Source organism: Somniosus microcephalus, chromosome 1 (genome assembly GCF_052327205.1).
Source record: "Somniosus microcephalus isolate GS21.2 chromosome 1, FLI_Smic_1.0, whole genome shotgun sequence".
Classification (NCBI taxonomy): Eukaryota; Metazoa; Chordata; class Chondrichthyes; order Squaliformes; family Somniosidae; genus Somniosus; species Somniosus microcephalus.
The window spans coordinates 381,379,389-381,402,650 of record NC_140987.1 but is presented as its reverse complement, the minus strand read 5'-3'; the positions used below and the strand labels follow the sequence as shown (position 1 = coordinate 381,402,650).

Genomic DNA, 23,262 nt, shown 5'->3' with positions numbered 1-23,262 from the left:
AACTCAGTAGACCAGAGATCCAACGGTGAGCATTTCTGGTCTGTATGGCTCAGCTACTGATGACATAACCTATCTCGTGACAATCTCTGGTCTATGTTGAATAAGATAACGTCCATTGGAGTGGTGGTAGGAACACCACAACTGGCCACTGTGCTGATAGGTTACAGTGGATAAAGCAACATTTCCTGATTGTTGTCCAGCGACTTCAGGTGTTGTGAGTGTGTGAACATTGGGTGAAGGTGAGAATTGGGCTCAATTGTAATTCTTCTGTGTTTTAGCAGCCTGTCAACACTTTGTTTAGGCTCATACACAAATAATGGACACTCTCAAGTGCGGTACCAAAAGACAATCAACGTCCCTGGAACCATATCCCAGCAAACCCAAATACAAAAAGAAAATACTACAGATGCTGGAAATCTGAAATAAAAACAGAAAGTGCTGGAGAAACTCGGCAGGTCAGGCAGCATCCCAGCAAACCCTAATGGCTTCAGGAGTGGAATACAGAAGATTGGCAACAAACAAAATCCATATTCTTGATGGTCTGTAATTTGCACCCATCTGCTTTCATGGCTAGAGTCTGATCACAAGCAGCTGCTGTGTTAATGGCACTGGATCCCAACTTACAAGCTTTGCAGTCAGCGGCAACACCAAAGTAAACTTGCTGAGACCAGGGCCCAGGAAGACGCAGTTGTAAAGAAGGAGCTTTCCTGGCCATAGACCTTAGGAGCTAGCAGCACTAGTATAGTATTTACTTACTCCAATATAAAAGCAGAATCACAGATAGGAACCATCCAAAACAGAAAAGATTTAGAAGGGTATGTAAAAATGTTCATGTTGAATAGGAACTACTTAATTGCAAACATTCCCACCCTATGCATTTCCTCGGCCAGGGCTCTCATTTCAAGCATCAATATTGCTCATAAGCCAGCGCCTAAGGGGTGTACAACAATGGTCTGCTGTTCGTATGCCTTCTGTGTGGATGAGTGCCTTGTCTCCTCTCAATCCATCCCTTAATACCATGGCTCAGTTCAGAAGTTTATGTAGAGAATCATGGGAAATGATCTGCATTAATTCTAGGGCAGAACAGTGCACCAAGACATGCATTTCATCTTTTGAAGACATTCTTTTAGAAACTAGTCAGTGCAATATTGTGTTTTAACGTGAGGGTGTATTTGGTCCTGATTAACGATATATTTTAACATTGTGGCTAATTAATAGACCTTACACGTAAGGCATGATTCGTTGGAATAGGTTATTGAACTATATCGCGGATTTTATTCCCATATTCTCCCCCTTCTCTTTTATACACATACCAGTAATTGTCAGAGACCTCACTTCTGTAATCATGTGTGAGCCTCAAAAATGAGTGTTGTTGAGGAGGGTATGTTACTCGCTGAGCCCAATTTGGACCTCACTAAACATCCACACTTTCCAGCAGATATTACAGGACTGCAATTGAAAAGAGAAGGCTGAGGGGGTGACCTAATAGAGGTCTTTAAAATTATGAAAGGTTTTGATAAGAGTAGACACAGAGAATAGAGGGTTATGCTGATAGGGTTAGATGAGAGAGGAGGCTTGATTGGAGTATAAACACCGGCATGGACTGGCTGGGCTGAATGGCCTGTTTGTGTGCTGTATATTCTATATACAGGAAACGCTCTGGTATCCGGCACCAACGGGACCGGGATGGTGCCGGTTGATTAAAAATTCCGGATGACAGAGAGGGTTATCTACCGAGGCTATTTTTAATAAACAAAGAGTCAGACTCCTGTTATTGAGCTGTTCGGACTTCTGACAGTGCCAAGAAGCCGAGTAGTGGCAGTTTGGAGAACTACCCACACTGACTAACTCAGCCACCGCGGGAGACTCGGACTCGGCAACATTTCCGGTTGTTGAGGTGTTTTCGGAGTATGAGTTTTGCCGGTTAATAGAGAATTCCGGATAGGTGCCGTTTAAACGAGAGTTTCCTGTAATTGAAAGCAAGAACACTGGTTAGTTATTTTCTCGCCCTTTCCCTAGTCTAGGAACCTGAGACTAATTGTAGCACCCCAAAACTACTCCAGTTGAGAACAGCTAACTCAGCAGGAATTGAACCTGGCGCCTTTCTAACCTATGTGGCTCACCATCTTCCCATGCAGTGATTTCACCCACTGAGCCATTGTATCATGCTTCCCACCTCCAGCATTTGCAGTGAACGTTTAATGAATACTAATATTTTTCTTCTCTGCCATTGAATAGAAAATAAAATATTTTGCAAAAATGATAAAGCACAGAAAGAGTAGGGTTTGCCAGACTTTCATAAGCCTAAGAAATGTAATCAAGCAGCAAAGTGCAGTGCTAGAGTTACTTTGGGAAAGGATCTGAAGGAATCTCCCCTTGTTAAGGAAAAGGAGGCAGTGATGTGAATAATTGTCTCCACTGGTGAAGTATTGGAATGAGACTAGTTCTGTCAGCAGCTGTCACCTCGGCTGTCTCCTGCTTTACTGAGTTAATTCCATCCCCAGCAGCTCCTGCCAGATGGATGAATTGTGTATTAAGATTTAAATTGTGCTGATTTACTACATGTAAAGAACAAACACAATATTTCCATTATGCAGACAATAATATGCTGACCTATCAAAAGGTGGGCATGGGGCACGCCTAAAAGTCAACCAATTATTTTACTTCTTGGCATTACTTGTCTGTGTTAATATTTTACAGTGAAGCTAAATTGTTGTTACTGCCTTTTCTTCTGAAGGTTGTTATTTCTCTTAAGTATTCCTCCAGCAAATTGCCCAAGTGCTCATTCTGCACATGGAAGCCTAAACCAGTGAGCGTCATCAAGGCTATTTAAGCATGGGAAGCATTACAGCCACGTCAGATCTTGTCCATATGTACATTTTCTAGCAGGTTCTTACAAATATAGTGTCCAATATTGCTGGAGGCAGTTACCTTGAAACTAAGTTGCATCCAAATGACTATAGCACTGGCCCAGAAGTACAAAGCCAAGGTATCAACTAAGGACCCTCATTACAATGTGGGCTTTTCTCCCCCAACGCTGCTTCTTGTGTTCGTGGTTAGGTGGCAGTTTCCATAATCAGACCTAATTCCTTTTGAATCAAAACCTGAGTCTTTGTTCTCCATTGTGTGCTTGTCAGCATGTCCTGGTTTCACAATTAACCTCTAATCACGATAAATAGATTACTGGAAATATATGGGGTGCCCACCATGTTGTTACTTCACCTTCAAAATCAGAAAATAACCCATACCAATTTATACAGGCCAAAACTACTTGCTCAAATGTATTTACAGGTGAAACAATATACAGAAGCATAAAGACACAGCAATATACTAAAACAGCACAGTACTTAAAAAATAGGAGTTAATGTACCCTTTTTAGAAAGATGTTTCTTACAGTCTCTGATTAAGCATCTGATCATTTAGATTGAATCACTCTTTGTCTCTTTTTTAGACCTTCAAGATGAGATGTGTATGGACATAGTTCCAGTTCACCCACATAGTTTGGTGTTCTTAAGCTGGGACTGACAACTGGCAGTTTTCTGCCATGGAGATTCTTCCATGTAAGAGGGATTTTATTTTGAATAAACGAGCCAGGAGTGATGTTAACAGCCTTTACACGTAGGAGAGGTGGTAACGGCTTGAAAGCCTGCAATTTCCCACCCACGGTAGTCTTCAAATCTGAACACAACTGCAAATCACATAGCCATCTGTCAGTCTCAATGTTTCAAGTAAGCTGGAGGAATTATCAAGGAAAGTTGTTTGTCAGGCTGTTAGCTCACAGACGGTTTGCCATTTGGTAGCTTACTGACAGTCTCCATTTTAGAAGTAGCTATTTTAAAAAGCACATAAGAAATAGGAGCAGGAGTAGGCCATATGGCCCCTCGAGCCTGCTCCGCCATTCAATAAGATCATGGCTGATCATTGATCTCAACTCTACTTTCCCGCCCGATCTCCATATCCCTTGATTCCCCTAGAGTCCAAAAATCTATCTCAGCCTTGAATATACTCAAAGACTCAGCATTCACAGTCCTCCGGGGCAGAGAATTCCAAAGATTCATAACCCTCTGAGTGAAGAAATTCCTCCTCATCTCGGCCTTAAGTGTTCTACCCCTTATCCTGAGACTATGCCCTCTATTTCTAGACACTCCAGCCAGGGGAAACAACCTCTCAGCATCTACCCTGTCAATCCCCTTCAGAATCTCGTATGTTTCAATGAGATCACCTCTCATTCTTCTAAACTGAGAGTGTAGGCCCATTCTACTCAATCTCTCCTCATAGGACAGCCCTCTCATCCCAGGAATCAATCTAGTGAACCTTCTTTGCACCGCCTCTAAGGCAAGTATATCCTTCCTTAGATAAGGAGACCAAAACTGTGCCCAGTACTCCAGGTGTGTACTCACCAAGGCCCTGTACAATTGTAGCAAGACGTCCTTACTTTTATACTCCAACTCCCTTGCCATAAAGGCCAACATGCCATTTGCCTTCCTTATTGCTTGCTGTACCTGCATGCTGGCTTTCTGAATTAGACATGTTTTTCCATGACATCTCTTCCCCACTAGCACCACTGTTCTAGAATTCCAACAACACTACCTCTTACAACCTCGTCTCTGTTACCAGTGTGGGTATTGTTGACAGCTGGGTAGCTTTGGGGATGCTCGATGCCAGGAGTGGTCGAGTTTCTACCAAATCATTCCTAGTTTTTTTGCTAAAAGGGTATGCTGGCTTTCCTTTCTTCTCAATGTGGAAGGGGAGGAGATCAAAAAATGGTCCACTTAAAAAAAAATTCCCCCTTAGGCCTCAATAGCCGGCTATGGCAAAATGCTGAATCGGCACCAATCTCTTAATGTATAATGACCATACTGCTTGCTAACTCCATAGGTTGTCTCAGGCCGAAGCAAGGAAAAATGCTATACTGGATGTAGTACATATATCTGCCGACAATGCTTTGAGTAGTTCCATTATCACCTCCCACATGGGCTGCAATAAAGGTAGTCTGGGAAAATTTGCTGTAGATAGTTGGAATAAGCAGCATCCAATCCAAGTAGGCTCTACTGGGTGTTCCAGGCTTGCAAAGGGGTCTTGTTTAAATAGATACCCACCACCTCACTAGCAATCTTCCAGGTACAGATAAAATACAACGTCCCTTGTAGAGAGCAAAGCACAGAAAATGATTCTAAACAGCTGAATGCATAGCTATTAAGATCCTGATCTGCACAAGAGGCTGATGTAGCTATTCCTCCCAGACAAGGACATATTGGGGATCAGATTGAGGCAACCCTAGAATGCTTCAACAGTCCATAAGAATTACACGAATTCCTATGGGCACTTCAAGCGGGGGCATCACCAGATTGGGCCCTCCAAAACCAAAAAGTTTCAGACCAGAGACGTTTTAATCGGAGGACAAAACATCCTGCTAGAGGCAGGAAGGGAGCCAGATGGTGTTCTTTCATGAGATGGTGTCAATTCCTATTCATATGTGGAAGCTGAACTTCTTCAAAAGAATGAAGACGCCACCTATGGTAAGTAATTTACCATATTAATAAGTATTTCAAAGCCAAGGCAAATCAGTTGAAATTACTTTGTGAGCTCACATTGTCACTGGAGCCTGTAGAAATATATTTTGCTCACCCTCTGATACTTCCTTGCTTGAATGTTATAAATGTGGGTATTGATCAGCAGACATACAGTAAGCTAGATGCACAGATGTGAATTTGGTAGATTAAAATTGAGAGAGAACTGCAGGCAGATCTATAGCTGTACTACTGAAAACAATGTAAGGCACAAAAGCAAAGAATTAATCTGTGCAGCTCATATGGAAATGGTAGAGCTAAAAGGAACTTTCCCACTGGAAGGAAATGCAGTTTGGAATATAAAGCACTGGATGGGATGGCATTGAAAAGTAAGTGTGTTTAACGGGTGGTCTTCAAATTGTCCTGAATACTGAGATATACTGTTATTGAAGTGCCGATTAGGCAGCTACTTTTGTGCAAAAACCCTGAACATCTGCCCTTTCTGATGAATGGAAGTGGGTAGTTGCAAAATATGGAGCAATGAGTGTGACATACAACATGGACTGATCGCAGTCTTAGACTGTTTCAGAGCAGCACTCAATTTGTGATATTTTGTACGCTGTGCCCTGTGGTAATCCAAATGAAACATCACAGGAACTAAAGGAAAATATTGCAGATGCTGGAAATCTGAAATAAAAACAGAAAATGCTGTAAAACACTCAGCAGTCAGGCAGCATCTATGGAAAGAGAAACAGAGGTTACGTTTCAGGTCGATGACCTTTCATCAGAATTGGTGATTTTGACTTTACTAGCCAATAAAAGTTAGTTTGTTTCTTTCTTTCTCTCTTTTTCTTTCTACCCAGCTCTACTTCACCACCACCTCTCTCGACCCCTCCGCTGTCTCTAAATTGTTAGACTGCTAGTCCGACAGCCAGTACTGGATGAGCAGAAATTTTCTTCAACTAAATATTGAGAAGGCCAAAGCCATTGTCTTCGGTCCCCACCACAAACTTTGTTCCCTAGCCATGACTCCATCCCTCCCTGGCAACTGTCTGAAGCTGAACCAGACTGTTCGCAGCCTTGGTGTCATATTTGACCCCAAGATGAGCTTCCACATATCCATGCCATCACTAAGACTGCCTATTTCCACCTCCAGAACATTGCCTGACTCTGCCCCTGCCTCAGCGCACTCCTGGCTGGCCTCCCACATTCTACCCTTGAGGTCATCCAAAACTCTACTGCCCATGTCCTAACACGCACAAATCCCATTTATCCATCACCCCTGTGCTTGCTGGCCTACTTTGGCTCCTGGTTAAGCAATGCCTCAATTTTAAAATTCACATCCTTGTTTTCAAATCCCTCCATGGCCTCGCCCCTCCCTATCTCTGTAATCTCCTCCAGCCACACAACCCTCCCAAGATATCTGCGCTCCTCTAATTCTGCCCTCTTGAGCATCCCCAATGTTAATTGCTCCACCATTGGTGGCTGTGCCTTCAGCTGCCAAGGCCCTGAGCTCTGGAATTCCCTCCCTAAACCTCTCCGCCTCTCTATCTCTTTCCTCCTTTAAGACGCTCCTTAAAACCTACCCCTTTGACCAAGCTTTTGATCATCTGCCTTAATATCTCCTCATGGTGTCAAATTTTGTTAACACTCCTGTAAAGCAGCTTGGGATGTTTTACTACATTAAAGGTGCTATATAAATACAAGTTGTTGTTGTTCTCTCTTTTTCTTTCTCTCTTTCTCTGTCAATCACATATATCCTTGTCCCCTCCTTATTCCTCATTTATATGCTACACCTATTAGCCTCAAATTCATTAATCTCCTAGGTGCCAATTCAGGCTAAGTCCTGAAGTACATAACCTTCGTGTCCTGCTCAATCCACGCTCAACTGATTTAGCTGAACCAATCTGTCAGAAAGAGAGGGAAATGTTTTGGACACAAGGAGACTGTGCAATAAAAATAGTTTTCAGGTAAAGGTGAATGGGGATGAACAAGATAAATGTGGGCTTACTTGGTATTTCCTGAATGTTGTGCAGGAATAATAAGAAACAACAATGCTGATTTCTAAGTACAGAAGGATTTCCCCTTTTTTAAATAGGTGACCTTTCATTTCACCTTTCCTCTTTCTGTCTGATATCCAGGTTCCCCTGAGGCTATAACAAAAGCACAATTGCTAATGAAAACTATTTTTAATGCTACAAAAATGCTGTCTGTACCTGTGATAATTGCACACATGCTGTGTTCACTTGAACACAATGGATGAAGGAACTGTGCATGTGTTGCAAGGTTAAATGAAAACAAAACACACAATTCCCATTTATTTCCTAATGATTTTCTTATTGCATGCAATGCCCATCTTGTATAGCCTGATCGAAAATCGGTGTCCCTGCTGAGTATGCTGCTCTTTAAAAACACTATCAGGGAAGACAGTTTAAACAGCTATCATTTTCTTTCAAAATATTTCTTCCCTCTTGAAGGTGCTAATTCATTCTCAGTATGGTTCCACGGGCACCGGCAGCCCTCTGATGCCTTGGCCTAATGGCCCAAACATTGAGTGTTGGCAAGTTATTTGATGGAGGAGGCATCACAGTTGAGCCCTATTAAGCTAATTACGGAGAGCTAACATGGATTTGTAAAAGGCAGATCATGTTTGACTAATCTAATTAATTTTTTGATGAAGTAACAGGGAGGATTGATGAAGGGAATGCAATGGATGTAGTCTACATGGATTTTCAGAAGGCTTTTGACAAAGTACCACATAGAAGGCTGGTTAACAAAATTGAGGCTCATGGAATAGGTGGGTCAGTGGCAGCTTGGATAAGGAATTGGCTTAAGGACAGAAAACAATGAGTTGTGGTAAATGGCTGTTTTTCAGACTGGAGGATGGTAGACAGTGGTGTTCCCCAAGGGTCAGTGCTGTGGTCAGTGCTTTTTTTGATATATATAAATGACTTGGATATTGGAATACAGAGTAGAATTTCTAAATTTGCCAATGACACCAAACTTGGGTGTGTGGCAAACAGTGAAGATGATATCAATCGACTGCAACAGGACATAGATAGGCTAGCAGAATGGGCAGACAAGTGGCAGATGGAATTTAATATAGAGAAGTGTGAGGTGATGCATTTTGGTAGAAGGAACAGGGAGAGGCAATATACACTTAATGGCACAGTTTTAAAGAGTGTGCAGGGACAGAGGGACCTGGGAGTTAATGTGCATAGGTCCCTGAAGGTGGTAGGACATATTGAGAGAGTGGTTAGCAAAGCATATGGGATCTTGGGCTTCCTAAATAGAGGTATTGAGTACAAAAGTAGAGAAGTTATGCTGAACCTTTATAAAGCGCTGGTTAGGCCACAACTGGAGTATTGCATCCAGTTCTGGTCACCACACTTTAGGGAGAATGTGAAGGCACTTGAGAGGGTGCAGAGGAGTTTTACCAGAATGGTTCTGGGGATGGGGGAATCTTACCTACAAGGACAGGTTGGAGAAGCTGGATTTGTTTTCATTAGAGCCAAGGAGGTTGAGGGGTGATTTGATTGAGGTGTACAAGATTATGACGGGTTTGGATAGGCTAGACAGAGAAAGGCTGTTCCCACTAGTTGATGGCACAAGGACCAGGGGACACAAATTTAAGGTTTTGGGCAAGAGATACAGGGGGGATGTGAGGAAAAGCTTTTTTACACAGCGAGTGGTGAGGACCTGGAACTTGCTGCTGATGGAAGTGGTGGAAGCGGAGACAATGTTTTCAAGGGGAGACTGGATAGGCACTTGAGGGAAATAAACTTGCAGGGCTACGGGGATAGAGCGGTGGAGTGGGACTGGCTGGATTGCTCTGCAGTGAGCCGGCGCAGACTCGATAGGCCGAATGACCTCCTTCTGTGCCATTATGACTTTATGACTATGACTATTCTGTCTTTACTTGACACCTATACATGTGCACTTTCCAGCATAGCTCACTGGATAGCAATCAGGGACGCTGATGTCATGTATGGTACTCTAACATCACATTGATTGAGACTGACTAATTGTGACAAGGGATTGATTTGGGTCCTTCCTCATCTGCGTGGCTCAGTATCGCATTGGGCAGTGCGTCTGCCAACTGAGCCATTAGGGGAGCTGTAATATCATTTTCCGCTTAGATTTATAATAATTAGGATCATTCTTGAGTTTGCTGCCCCTCCTTGTGTTCTCTCTGTGGATATTCATCAGTAATCTCTCTACCAGGGTTTTATCAGTATTAGTATCCTGTTATTGTAAATGTAAAATATTTTCCTATATAGCATCTGGTCCGACACCCAACATCCAGCCATTAGAGACCAGAACTGCTTAGTATGCAACTTGAATCAATAAAGTGGAATTTTGCTTTTTGTTCTTTCCAAGCGGTACACCATCAGCAGCTGTTAGCAATATTTGTTATTTCCCCTCTAGTGATGGCTTGAATTTGGCTTTATTCGAGGAATCAGTGGAAAACCTGCACACGAGTAAAGTGGACGATCCAGACCAGGTTTTGCAGTCGCTCCTCTCGGTTAAATCGGCACTTTGTGTCAGTGAATGCTGATGGGACTGGGACAGAATAAAGTCCGGAGACCAGAGAAAAGCTCTTTCATTGCAAGTGGGGATTCACAGAGGGAGCGGTGCATAGATCTGCTCGGCAGAGAGAATCGGATCAAGCGTGGATCATTCAGATTGAGATATTCTTTGGGACCGGTGTCCAACTCCTGGCAACTCTACCTTCCCCTGGACATTGACCAGGAGAAAATCTGCACAGAGATCGCTGTCGCTGCAATCGATTCACTTCTTCAAATTTAACTGTGGGACGAACAACTCTGTACTCGGACCCGATTCAGAACAGTGCTGTTCATCGTCTCTGAGCTGAACCCTCGCCTCCGAGGATTTAACCAGATCGGATCACCGTGTGGACAGCGGAGGGCAGGATCGCCTCGCACAGAAGCTGACATTTGGGGGTCACTTTCTGGGGGGGAGGGGGGGTCTGCACCCTAACTCAGATCAATAGAGTCACGTTTGCAAAAGAAATCTGAGACACTGGCTCGGGAAACCAGCCTTGGAGAAGGTAAGGCTGAGCACTGAACACATGTGGGTCACAGATCTCTCCTTCCGCTTTGGCTAATACCCAGCACATATTCACAATAATTTGAATTAAGGGCAAATTGGATTATAAATAATACTAGGTTATAAAGAATATATCAATGACTGTTCAACTTTAAGGCGCTTCCGGCTTGCCCGTTTAGCAGAGGCTGGCTGCTCCTCTCCAGAAGCCGCTTCCATCGATCATTCGCTGTATCCAGAGTCTGACCCTACCACCAACAGCTGGAGCCAGTCCGATCGGACTCTCTCAGACCAATTGGATATTTATAGAAACCCTGTTTATGGAAACACGTCTTTCAGATAAAACCAAAATGAGTCCAGCCTCCTGGGAGTGAGTGGGTCCTGTCAAGTTTATCCTACATAGCATTTTTGTGACATTTTCTTACCGTGGATGAGGATGAAATGCACTCGATGTTGAAATACATTCATTGTGTCCCTCGACTGCACGGTATTAAAACACATGGGTCTCCGGCGGATTATTTCCACCTAACGGCCGATGCATCGTTAAGCAAGCCAAACAGAACATCCCGGGCGGTACGACCAATAAATAAAATATAAGCATGTATATAGACAAATATCCATATCTTTAACCCTTGTAAATTTATTGTCCTGCATTTGTGTATACACTTACACCAGACAAGACCCGTTATATCGATATTACTAAAATATGATCAATTTAGGACATCTTAAAAGATTTTATATGTTTATTACATATGTGTTTTATACTTTGAAAAGTTCAGTAATTTCACAGAATGTACAGCATAGTGCTTGGAATGGGAGAGAACTTCAAGAGTACCGTGGGAATGTGTTAAAGCAGATTAACGGGGATAATAGAGACACAAACAGGGCCCAAGAGATGAGAATAGCAAACGGTGTTAAACATAATGCGAAAACATGCTTCCGGTATCACAGCAGCAAAAGGTCATTAGAGAAGTTTGACTTCTGAAAGATGAAAGTTAAAATGTTACTACATGAATGTATTTTGAAATAGCCACCAAAGAGGATGGCACTAATTTCCTTTCCATTGTTTGGTTGCACGCCCAGTATACAATTTTAATGTCAGTGTGGCAGATATATTTGACAGGTTAAAGGGACTTGACACTAGCAAATTCCCTGGGCAGATCGGTATCCGACCTACCCAAGGAGGCCAGGGAAGATATTTGGTGAAATTGGTTATCATCGTGAAGGAATCATTGGGCACTGCTGAGGTCTCACCTTGGGATTACAACTCTGACTTAGGCAATTAATTACAGGGCCATTGAGCTATGAACAGGGCCAATGGTTTATGGTGACTGAATAAGCAAATTTAATTTTTATCACAGGATTTAGGGGGGTTTTGCAGGATGTTGTAACCAATGTTTTGAAGATCCCAGCGAGTTAATCCATTTTCCTGTGAAAACTGCAAACGAGTGTCCTTGGTTGTGAAGAAAGCTTAGGAAAGCTCAAACTTTACAGTCCAGAAAGAGGCAGTTAAGGGGGCAGGTTAACCTTCACCACACGGACTGCAGTGGTTCAAGGCGGCGGCTCACCACCGCCTTCTCCAGGGCAATTAGGGTTGGGCAATAAATGCTGGCCTTGCCAGCGACACCCACATCCTAAAATGCAGTTGGTTGGTAAAATTAAAGAGCTGGGGTGCGAGAGCGATGCGGGCCAGCGACCTTTTCTGACCCTGCACCTTTCTTATGAAAGAGGGGGGCTAACTCTTTTCAATATTCTATAGTTGGGATAGTTACGGTTAATTACACTATTTCTACTTTAATTCTGGTTTCAGTGACAGTATTCTGAATAATCTTCAGCCTGCAGAGACTGGTGATGTCAGTTTCACATGAAATACATCTTTCAAAATGTCTGACAACCCCAGGCCCTCACATGGAGCCAACAGTGAAACAAACCTGAAATAACAACAGAAAATGCTGGAAAAACTCAGCAAGTCAGGCAACATCCGTGGAGAGAAATTTGAGTTGACGTTTCGGGTTTGACCCTTCTTCAAAACTGGAGAGAAAAGGAACTAGATCGAAGGCAGGGCTGCGATCGGACAAAAGAATAAAAGAACCAAAAGAAGTAAAAGAGATTAGAAGCTAGACGAGATGGTAATAGGCTGTGATTAGGTGTAAAGTGTACTGGCAGGGCAAAAGATAGCTGCCAGGTGTGAGAGAGAAACAAAAGGAAAGGGGGGGGGGGAAAGGAAAGGAGTGGAAAAATATAAGTGAAAATGAAATAGGGGCCGAGGTTATGATCTGAAATTGTTGAACTCGATATTGAGACCGGAAGGCTGCAGAGTGCCTAATCGGAAGATGAGGTGCTGTTCCTCGAGTTTACGTTGAACTTCCGTGGAACAATACAAGAGGCCAAGGACGGTTATTTGTCAATGAGAAATCGATCTTTAAGATGCACTTTACGGAGCTAATGTGTAGAACACTGGTAAGGAGTGTGAAACACGTTGATCCCAATTCTGAATACTGACATGCAGCAATATAGTGTCACTGCGACTAGAATAGTAACCAGTATAACAAATATAAATGTATAAAAAATTTTAAAGTCCCAGAGTGAACACGTTTATGGTGTCTGCTCTTTACTGAAGGTGCAATGTTTGAGATTCGCCCCCTGGCGGTGCTGCTAACTTAAAGTTGTTGTTTGTTCCCCCTCAGGTCCCTGGCTGATCTCTGGAGGGTCGATGAGTTCTCTGGTGTACCCCGGACTGAAGGAACATGAAGCGGTCACCATGCTGCACCGTGGAGGCTCGGTGGCTCGGAGCAGGGTTCCCAGCGGCAGCAATGGACAGTTTAACTCGGGGCTGATCGCCTCTTCGTGCGGGGTCCAGCAGCAGCACTTCAGCCTGCACAGCCCGCAGCTGCTGGCCAGCTTCCAGCTGCAAAAGCTCAACAGCCAGTACCACAGCTCGGCTCTGCACCCTGCTCCAGCCCCCGGGGATAGCCAGGCACCGGCTGCTCCTCAGCCCCCAGACCAGGCGATCCCGGCCCCACACCCACCGGGCATCATTGACACGGACCTCATCGATGAGGACGTGCTGATGACGCTGGTGCTGGAGTTGGGCTTGGACCGAGTGGACGAGCTGCCTGAACTCTGGCTGGGACACAACGAGTTTGATTTCACCTCCGATGTGGCTCCCAGCAATGCGGTCACCTGCTGACAGCGAGCGAGCCTAGCCAGATGTGTGGGGTGGTCCGATCCCAACTGATTGAACCAGATCTGAACTGACCCCGAGTGAACTGATCTGAGAATGATTGCAGCCGGTTCCCTATTTACAAACTGTTACTAATATACTCAGATAGTGGACTGGCTTTTATTTTGTTGCGAAGTCTTATGTCTTTATTCAACGTGATTGTCATCTTTCCAGGAAAGGCTTCCACACTGTCCGAGAAGCAGAGCCGATTAAGGAGCTGTTATAGCACTGCCGCAGGGCATTGGTGAGATCTATTGACGCAGGCTGAGATGGCACTTTCAAATACTATATAAGAAATACAAAATCGGAGGATCAATGATCTTGTTTGGTGTGCCTTAAAAAAGTTGATGCCTGGACGTCGTTCTTGCTATTTTCTTTCACCTGAGACCTGGAGGTGTTTAATCAGGTCCTCAGACATTCCCTTAAAGCTACACCAGCCACATCCCACTCTCCTGTTCTTCGTTTTTTAAGGCCGATTTGGGACAGTCAGCTCTGCAGGAGGACACCTTAGACCTCTTGTGGACAAGTATGGAAAATGCCAGATCGCTTTGTTGGACTTCTGAAGTTGCTGTATTTAATTGGCCAGGACTGGGAGGGGCAATGGCCTGGGACTTTGTCGCACCGATCCACTCTGCCATACATCAATGCTCTGGGCCACATGGTTCATTTAATTTGAACACCGAAGTTGACATAAACTTGATGTAGTTCCTTTTGGCTTGTGAAACCACCTCAATGATATGAAATCATGTCCTGGCAGATAGGGGGAAATCAGCCGTTGCCGCTCCTTCCGGCTGTTTCCATTCTCCCAAGGCCGGTTCACCTTCTTTCCCCTCACCACCTTGTCAATTGTACAGAAACTGGTTAAAGAAACAATAAATAGAAAATTAGCAAATGCAGGAGAAAGCTGGCTGTTCAGGGTGAAAGCAGAGGGGCAGCAGTGGCCATACCCCATGACGTACAGTATTGGGCACTCTATCTACCGGTTTTCTCCTCAAGCCCCTGGTTTGGTTTGTGCCCCATACCTATGGCTGAAGTGGGGTAAACCCACCTCAGAGTTACAGTGTTTACATAGCTTATTATATATATTGCATAATAGTGGCACGGGCACCAGTATATTTGTGCTATAGAATGACATGACACACGGTGGTACTGAGAGTCCTCCACATGCTAGGTTCCTGATCTTAGCCATGTTTGCAAGGGGAGGCACACAGTGACACTTCTCCCCAATGAGGGAGGGGGAATCTGAGTGCCTGTCACTCACTGTGGGAAACTCTTGTGCAGCTCCTTGTGGCCAGTTTCAGAATGATATTGACAGAATCCCTCTGTTGCGTGATACACAAGGTCCCAATGAGAGAAAACATCTTAAATTAGAAAAGATGTTTAGATCTACGCTGTTAGACATTCAAGTTCCACAAGGTAATAAAGTAAACAAAGTAATGGAGAAGTAGGGCATGGATTTACACCGCAATTCAATGCACAGTAAGTTCTATCACTCAGTCGGTCGTTGGAGGAAGGGACCGGGAGTATTAGATGCTTTCCTTCAGGGAGAGGGGAGGCAAAATCAGCCATGCTGCACCTGCACCCCCCTCACTGGGACTGGTCATAGAGCAGCATTGGCAAAGAGAACCAGGAGCAGGTTGCTTGCCAGCCCTCTTGTTCTGGAAATGGAGTTGGGATTGTCATCAGGTGAACTCAATAGAAAGAAAAATCAAAACAAAATATAATTATCCGGGTGGATGGGAAAGTGAGGGTGAAAAGAATTTAATCGTATAAAATAATTTGTGAAAAGAATTTAATTGTATAAAATAATTTGAGCACTGAAGCTGAGTAATGGAATAAATTCAGTGTTAACTCACCAGCGGACAGATGGGGGCAGGGAATTTAAAATACCTTATAATTCTTATAACCGATTAAGTGCAAACACTACATTTAAAGGGGAAGAGTTTTCTAGAAATATTCAGCAAACGCACAGATGTGATGAGTCAATTCAGATGGAAATTCACCAAAGTGTCATTGAGTCAATTGAGCATGGTGTTATTGTGATGGAAATAACATTCAGCTCTTCTCTTCCCCAAGGCTTAAGGGCAGTTCCTCCTGAACAAAAATATAAAATCTCTTTCCCACCTCAGTTTTTGATTGTGCAATGTTCACACAGTGTTCACACTAGTTTGGGCTTTGAATGGCTGCACACACAACTCCCACCCACTTCCCTGCCTTTGTTATTCTGCAGGTATTTAAAGTAGGGATAAAGTGAGAGCAATGCAGGAAATGTGTTCTTACTGTCCTACATCACAGTTTTGAAACATTTCCAGAAGATTGTTGGAGAAAATTCTGCAAATTCTTAAGATGTGTTTGCAACATAAAATACATTTGTAACGAAAAGGTGGAACATTATTTTATACAATATAACATTTTCTTAAGGTAATTTGCTGGTGCACCGTTGATAAATGCACATGCTAAAAAAAATAGATGGCCTAAAACTGTGGCACTTTTGTCTCATTCTGGGTGACATGTTGTAGAACTGTTTAAAATGCACCAAAATTATTTTACCAGCATGGTTACTTAATAAACATACAATTTGTCATATAGAAGTGAAGAGTGCGAGGCATCTCATTTCATAGAGTTAACTATATGATGTGAATTTTTCAAGACAATAGTTCATGATTCTGACTGACTTTTGGAACATATATATTTTGTCGTGGGGGTATGTGTAGTTCTATGAGAAAAGTTACAAAAAATGAATAGATCTCAGTTTATCTTTCAGTCTGCTATTTCTCTTTTTTACATCTCTGTGTTTTATCTTTAATCTATCTTTCTCTTTACCCCGTCACTCTCATCATCCTTATCTGTGTCCTGTTCTTTGTCTTCTCCACCTCTGTCTTGGCTCTCTTTGCCGCCTCATCTTGGTCTCACTTAGTTGGTAAGTGCTTTGATGTGTATTAGCCAGGCTTTTCTCACTCTTAATATGCAACTCCAATTAGAACTTTTATGACAATTCCAGTGGCGCAATACTTTTAAAATGCCAATTCACATGGAAAAGATTTAGAAAAAGTTGGCACAGCATATTGGCACCCCAAAGCATTCTGCCACAGAATGGTAGGGCGATGGTTGATATCCATGAAGCCTCATCCTGCAAATTGTCAAACTTATTAGATGGAGCTGTCCATAGAGAACACTGGAGGGTAAGTCACACTCGTACATCTCCCATATTCTAACTCAAAAATGATGTACATTGTAGATTGGGAGCAGGCTGCTTGCCCTGCTGGGGATTGGCTTGGAAAGACATATGAAACTATGCCCCCTAGTTCTAGATTCCCCCATGAGGGGAAACATTCTTCCTGCATCTATCCTGTCAAGCCCCCTTAGAATCTTATGGGGGAAAAATTGGGTTGCTTTGCGCCTCCTGTTAGCGCCCTAAGAGGGCGCTAATGGGATGCAAAAGCAAATAGCGCCCGGGCGCAGCACCGCCCACATCTCCCGTGAAATTCAGCAGGAGGTTAGCAGCAGCACTAACCGGTAGCACCCTGTAGCGCTGCGCCACCAGCGATGATGTCATCAGCGTGCGCAGCAGCCGCTTGTGCCACGGCCGTGATCTTCAGGAGTGCCCCCTGACCTACCGCCGGACGCTATGTCCGACGGGGTCAGGGGGCATACCTGCAGCCGGGGAGGCGCGATTTAAAGGTGAGGTGTGGGGTGGCCATTTTTGTTGCTGGCCGCCTGCCAGCACCTGCCTGCGCTCCCATTCACGTCCTCCTGAACACCCCCCCGCAGAGTACTGGCTGCGCTCCAAGAGCTGGGCTCCCAGCTGGGCCCTGGGTCATGCTGCGCAAGGCCCCTCCCCTCTAAGAAGGGGAGGAAGGCCTACAACACTGCGGCGCGACATGCCGCAGCGCCATAGCCGTGATATTGACTCGCAGCGCCCCAAGAGGTGCAACCACTCAAGTTCCGGTGCGGGGGCGCTAATTTTTCTGGGACGCCAAATTGTTAGCCCTATATGTTTCAATAAGATCCCCTCTCATTCTTCAAAACTCCAATGAATATAGGCCCAACCTGCTAAACCTTTTCTCATAAGACAACCCCTTCAACTCAGGAATCTCTGAACTGCCTCCAATGCAAGCATATCCTTCCTTAAATAAGGAGACCAAAACTGTGCACAGTACTCCAGGTGTGGTCTCACCAATGCCCTGTACAGTTGTAGCAAGACTTCCCTACTTTTATACTCCATCCCCCTTGCAATAAAAGCCAATATTCCATTTGCCTTCCTAATTACTTGCTGTACCTGCATGCTAACCTTTTGTGTTTCATGTACGAGGACACCCAGATCCCTCTGTACCGCAGCATTCTGTAGTCTCTCTCCATTTAAATAATATTTTGCTTTTTTATTTTTCCTACCAAAGTGGATAACCTCACATTTTCTCACATTATACTCTATCTGCCAAATTTTTGCCCACTCACTTAGCCTATCGATATCCCTTTACAGACTCTTTGTGTACGCCTCACAACTTGCTTTCCCACCTATCTTTGTATCGTCAGCAAATTTGGCAACAGTACACTCGGTCCCTTCATCCAAGTCATTAATATAGATTGTAAATAGTTGAGGCCCCAGCACTGATCCCTGTGGCATCCCACTAGTTACAGTTTGCCAACCTGAAAATGACCCATTTATTCTGACTCTCTGTTTTCTGTCAGTTAACCAATCCTCTATCCAGTCTAATATATTACTCCTAACCCCGTGAGCTCTTATCTTGTGCAGTAACCTTTTATGCGGCACCTTATCGAATGCCTTCTGGAAATCCAAATTCACTACATCTACTGGTTCCCCTTTATCCACCCTGCTCATTACATCCTCAAAGAACTCTAGTAAATTTGTCAAACACAATTTCCCTTTCATGTTGACTCTGCTTGATTGTACTGTATTATGATTTTCTAAATGTCCTGCTATTACTTCCTTAATAATGGATTCCAGCATTTTCCCAATGACAGATGTTAGGCTAACTGGCCTATAGTTTCCTGCTTTCTGTCTCCCTCCTTTCTTGAACAGGGGAGTTCCACAAGAGTGTCATTCAATCTGTGGAAGTGGTGCAGTGAACAGCTGCAAGACAGATCACCAGCATCAGAAAAGTTAGTTATGAGGAAAACATGGAGAAAATTTGGCTTTTCAGACTTGAAAGGTGGCAATAAGGTAACCTTATAGAGATATAGCAAAGGTAAATTCCAAACAGTACTTCAAATTAAGTCATGGAAATAGTACGTACAAGCATACAGAAGGGGCAAGAAAAGACCAAAAGACCCCCATTGTTCAACCTATCTGTGACAACCTTTTGCACCACCCTCCACTAATAGTGCTAACTCTTTGGAGAGGGGGTGGGGGGGGGGGGAAAGGGAAAAAAAAACTATGGCCAATTTCAGGAAAAATTGTGGAGAATTTCTTCCAGACTTCTTAAGATAATCAAGCACGCTCCAGAAGACTACAGTTACTCATGATTCACCACTAATGTATTTAATTAAACCCCCCATCCAAAGATTATACAGGACTGGAAAAGACAATTTCTGCCCTTTAGGATGGTGCCAAAGATCATATATGTGCTACTCCACTTCATGTCTCAAGCCCTTCAATAGTTTTGACTGACAAAAATATATCCATCACTTTCTCAAAATTTATAACATTGACCATTCGCACTACCTCCATGGATAGGCTATTCCATATACTCACCACCCTTTGTGTGGGAAAGTTATATCTTAACCTTATATTTGCCTATTCTCAAGTGAATGCTGGATTAAGGAAACCCGATGGACGAACACCTCGAGTCTCTTCGCCGGGAGCAAGTGGAAGCCAAGTGCAGGTAGCGCAAGGAGTGCACGTCAACCCAAGCACGCCACCCACCCGCCCCTTCAACCACCGTCTGCCCCACCTGTGACAGAGACTGTAGGTCCCGCATTGGACTAATCAGTCACCTGCGAACTCATTTTTAATGTGGAAGCAAGTCATCCTCGGTTCCGAGGGACTGCCTAAGAAGGAAGAAGGAGACTTGTTAGACAGCATCTACTTGGATTTCCAAAAGGCTTTTGATAAAATGTTACATGAGCGATTATGCAAAAAATAAATCTCATGGTGTGGGGAGCAATGGAAAGATGCATTAAAATTAATAGGACTGTAAACAAATGGAGTACCCTCCCAAAGGGCTCCAGTCATGAGTGGGGTTTCCCAAGGGTCAGTGATTGGCCACTTCTGATCATTACATTCATTAATGATCTGGAGGAGGACATAGACAGCTCATTAATTACATTTGTATATGATTTCCTGTTAGGAATGGGGATATATGGCTATTAGTTCCAGAATCATAATAAACTGATTTGGATGGATAGGCTAGATGGACCAATGTTCGCCTCGTCCTCAAAACATTACTATGTTATTATCGGGTAAAAATTCAATTTCCATACTACCGACAGTGCAAATTGCAAAGTTGCCCATCTCAAGCCCATTATTTTCTATCCATTAAAATGAATCGGCATAAATTCACGTGTTGGGAGTGTGCAATTTTCCAAGCAGAATTTTAAGCCACAGTGTGCCTTCCTCCAAATCATTAAGACAGATGGAAAACAACAAAGGGACACAAGTTCAAACTAGTAAAAGGCAAATTTTGAATTGAAGTCAGGAAGTTCTTCACAAGAAGAGCAGAGAAGTCTAAGAGGAGATTTGATAGAGGTGTTTAAAATCATGAATGGTTTAGATAGAGTAAATAAAGAGAAACTGTTTCCAATGGCTGAAGGGTTGTTAACCAGAGGACACAGATTTAAGGTAATTGACAAAAGAACCAGAGGCGACATGAGGAAAATGTTTTTTATGCAACGAGTGTTTAGGATTTGGAATCCACTGCCAGATAGGGATTTGAATAAATACTTGAAGGAGAAAAATTTGCAGGGATATGGGGAAAGAGCAGGGGAGTGGGACTAACTGGATTGAGCTTCGAAAGAGCCGTCCATGAGCCGAATGGCCTCCTCCTAAGCTGTACAATTCTATGATTCTAAGATCTCAAATCTGCCATCATCACCCCCTCCTCAAAAAAACAACACTTGATCCCTCCGTCCTTGCAAACTACCGCCTAATCTCCAACCTCCCTTTCCTCTCCAAAGTCCTTGAACCGGTTGTCGCCTCCCAAATCCGTGCCCATCTTTCCCGCAATTCCATGTTTGAATCCCTCCAATCAGGTTTCAGCCCCTGCCACAGTACCGTACACAAATGACATCCTTTGTGACTGTGACAAAGGTAAACTATCCCTCGTCGTCCTTCTTGACCTGTCTGCAGCCTTTGACACGGTTGACCACTCCATCCTTCTCCAACACGCCTCTACCGTCGTCCAGCTGGGTGGGAGTGCACTCGCCTGCTTCCATTCTTATCTATCTAATTGTAACCAGGGAATCACCTGCAATAGCTTCTTTTCCCACTCCTGCAACGCTACCTCTGGTGTCCCCCAAGGATCTACCCTTGGCCCCCTCCTATTTCTCATCTACATGTTGCCCTTTGATGACATCGTCCGAAAACATTGCGTCAGTTTTCACATGTAAGCTGACGACACCCAGCTCTACCTCACTACCTCTTCTCTCGACCCCTCCACGGTGTCTAAATTGCCAAACTGCTTGTCTGACATACAGTTCTGGATGAGCAAAAATTTTCTCCAATTAAATATTGGAAAGACCGAAGCCATTGTTTTCAGTCCCCGCCACAAACTCCGTTCCCTAGCCACTGACTCCATCCCTTTCCCTAACATCTGTCTGAGGCTGAACCACACTGTTCGCAACCTTGGTGTTATATTTGACCCTGAAATTAGCTTCCGACCACATAGCCGCAGCATAACAAAGACTGCCTACTTCCACCTACATAACATCGCCCATCTCCGCTCTTGCCTCAGCTCTTCCGCTGCTGAAACCCTCATCCATGCTTTTGTTACCTCTAGACTTGACTATTCCAACGCACTCCTGGTTGGCCACCCACATTCCACCCTACTTAAACTTGAGGTCATCTAAAATTCGGCTGCCCGTGTCCTAACTCACACTAAGTCCCGTTCGCTCATCTCCCCTGTGCTCGCTGATCTACATTGGCTCCCGGTTAAGCAGTGCCTCGATTTCAAAATTATCATCCTTGTTTTCAAATCCCTCCATGGCCTCGCCCCTTCCTATCTCTGTAATCTCCTTCAGCCCCACATCCCCCCCAAGATATTTGCGCTGCTCCAATTCTGCCCTCTTGAACATCCCTGATTATAATTGCTCAACCATTGGTGGTTGTGCCTTCTGTTGCCTAGGCCCTAAGCTCTGGAATTCCCTCCCTAAACCTCTCTGCCTTGCTACTTCTCTTTCCTCCTTTAAGATGCTCCTTAAAACCTACTTCTTTGACCAACCTGCCCTAATTTATCCTTATCCAGCTCAGTGTAAAAAATGTTGTCTTAAAATACTCCTGTGCAGTGCCTTGGGACGTTTTACTCCGTTAAAGGTGCTATATAAATACAAGTTGTTGTTGTGTGATCAACAGAGAATGGACTGCTATATAAAGTAGGGTGGCCAATTCTGGTTATTCCTGGAAATTTCATCATATGACCTCCTTACACATTAAAACAGCCTCCACCCACCCACTCCTCCCATCTCCAATATTTTCATAACTAATAAATGAAAGTAAATGGAAAAAATACACCATTTTAAAAATGCCCCTATAATTTTTCTCCCTAGCCGTTCACAACAATGTCCAGATTAATCTTTTATTCCTTAAGGGTTGCCAACCCTAGTACAAGGTAGTGTAAGTGAAAACCCTAGAACTGTTAAAAGAAAACAGTTGCTACTACGAGGGGACCACAATCTTTCTCAGTGTCCAATGAGTTCCTCACTTGTAGCTGCCCAGGGCTTGCAGTTCCACATTGGCGGACGAGGGGGCGCTGTGGCGTGACCTCTGACCCGCAGCGGCGGAGCCTCCTTGAGCGCTGCATTGTGGGAAGCGGTCCTTTTCCTGCAGATACAGAAATGGTGAGGGTTTGAGGCCGAGGGGTGCGCAGGCCAAATCAGACAACATCCACCTTAGAAAGCGGAGAAATCAAATCAGTATCATTGCAATCGGTTTACAAACGGCCGGGGGATCGGGTTCGAGGCGATTTTGTGCGAAGCGTACTGAACATTGTTGGATATTTGAGCAATAAGCGGGACGCTGAGCGAGTGTTGTGGAAAGCGGGCAGCCATTACTGTCCGGGCCAGAGTGCGCTCTCCTCACTCGGCCCTGGGGCGGCTGTGCGTTAACTTTACCCGATTATAATCCGACGGTGTCGGATTGGCGCTGATTTCAGTGTTTGGTGAAGTTACCCGAACTTTCCGTTCGTTAACCTGTAGGTCCAGGGATGACCCGTGCCATCAGGGGGTTGGAGCCTCAGCTTAACCTTCGCCCTTGGGTTTCGGGGATTTTATCTTCCTCCTCCCCCGAGT

General features: G+C 44.1%; 1 protein-coding gene across 1 annotated transcript; it reads left to right on the top strand.

Annotated features, from left to right (window-relative positions):
- The first annotated feature begins 8,766 nt into the window (after positions 1-8,766).
- cited1 (Cbp/p300 interacting transactivator with ED-rich tail 1) lies at positions 8,767-16,391 on the top strand. The gene is made up of 2 exons (XM_085996184.1): positions 8,767-10,581; positions 13,265-16,391. The coding sequence occupies exon 2, from the start codon at positions 13,291-13,293 to the stop codon at positions 13,765-13,767; it is 477 nt and encodes a 158-aa protein (XP_085852310.1). The 5' UTR covers positions 8,767-10,581; positions 13,265-13,290; the 3' UTR covers positions 13,768-16,391.
- The last annotated feature ends 6,871 nt before the right edge of the window (positions 16,392-23,262 follow it).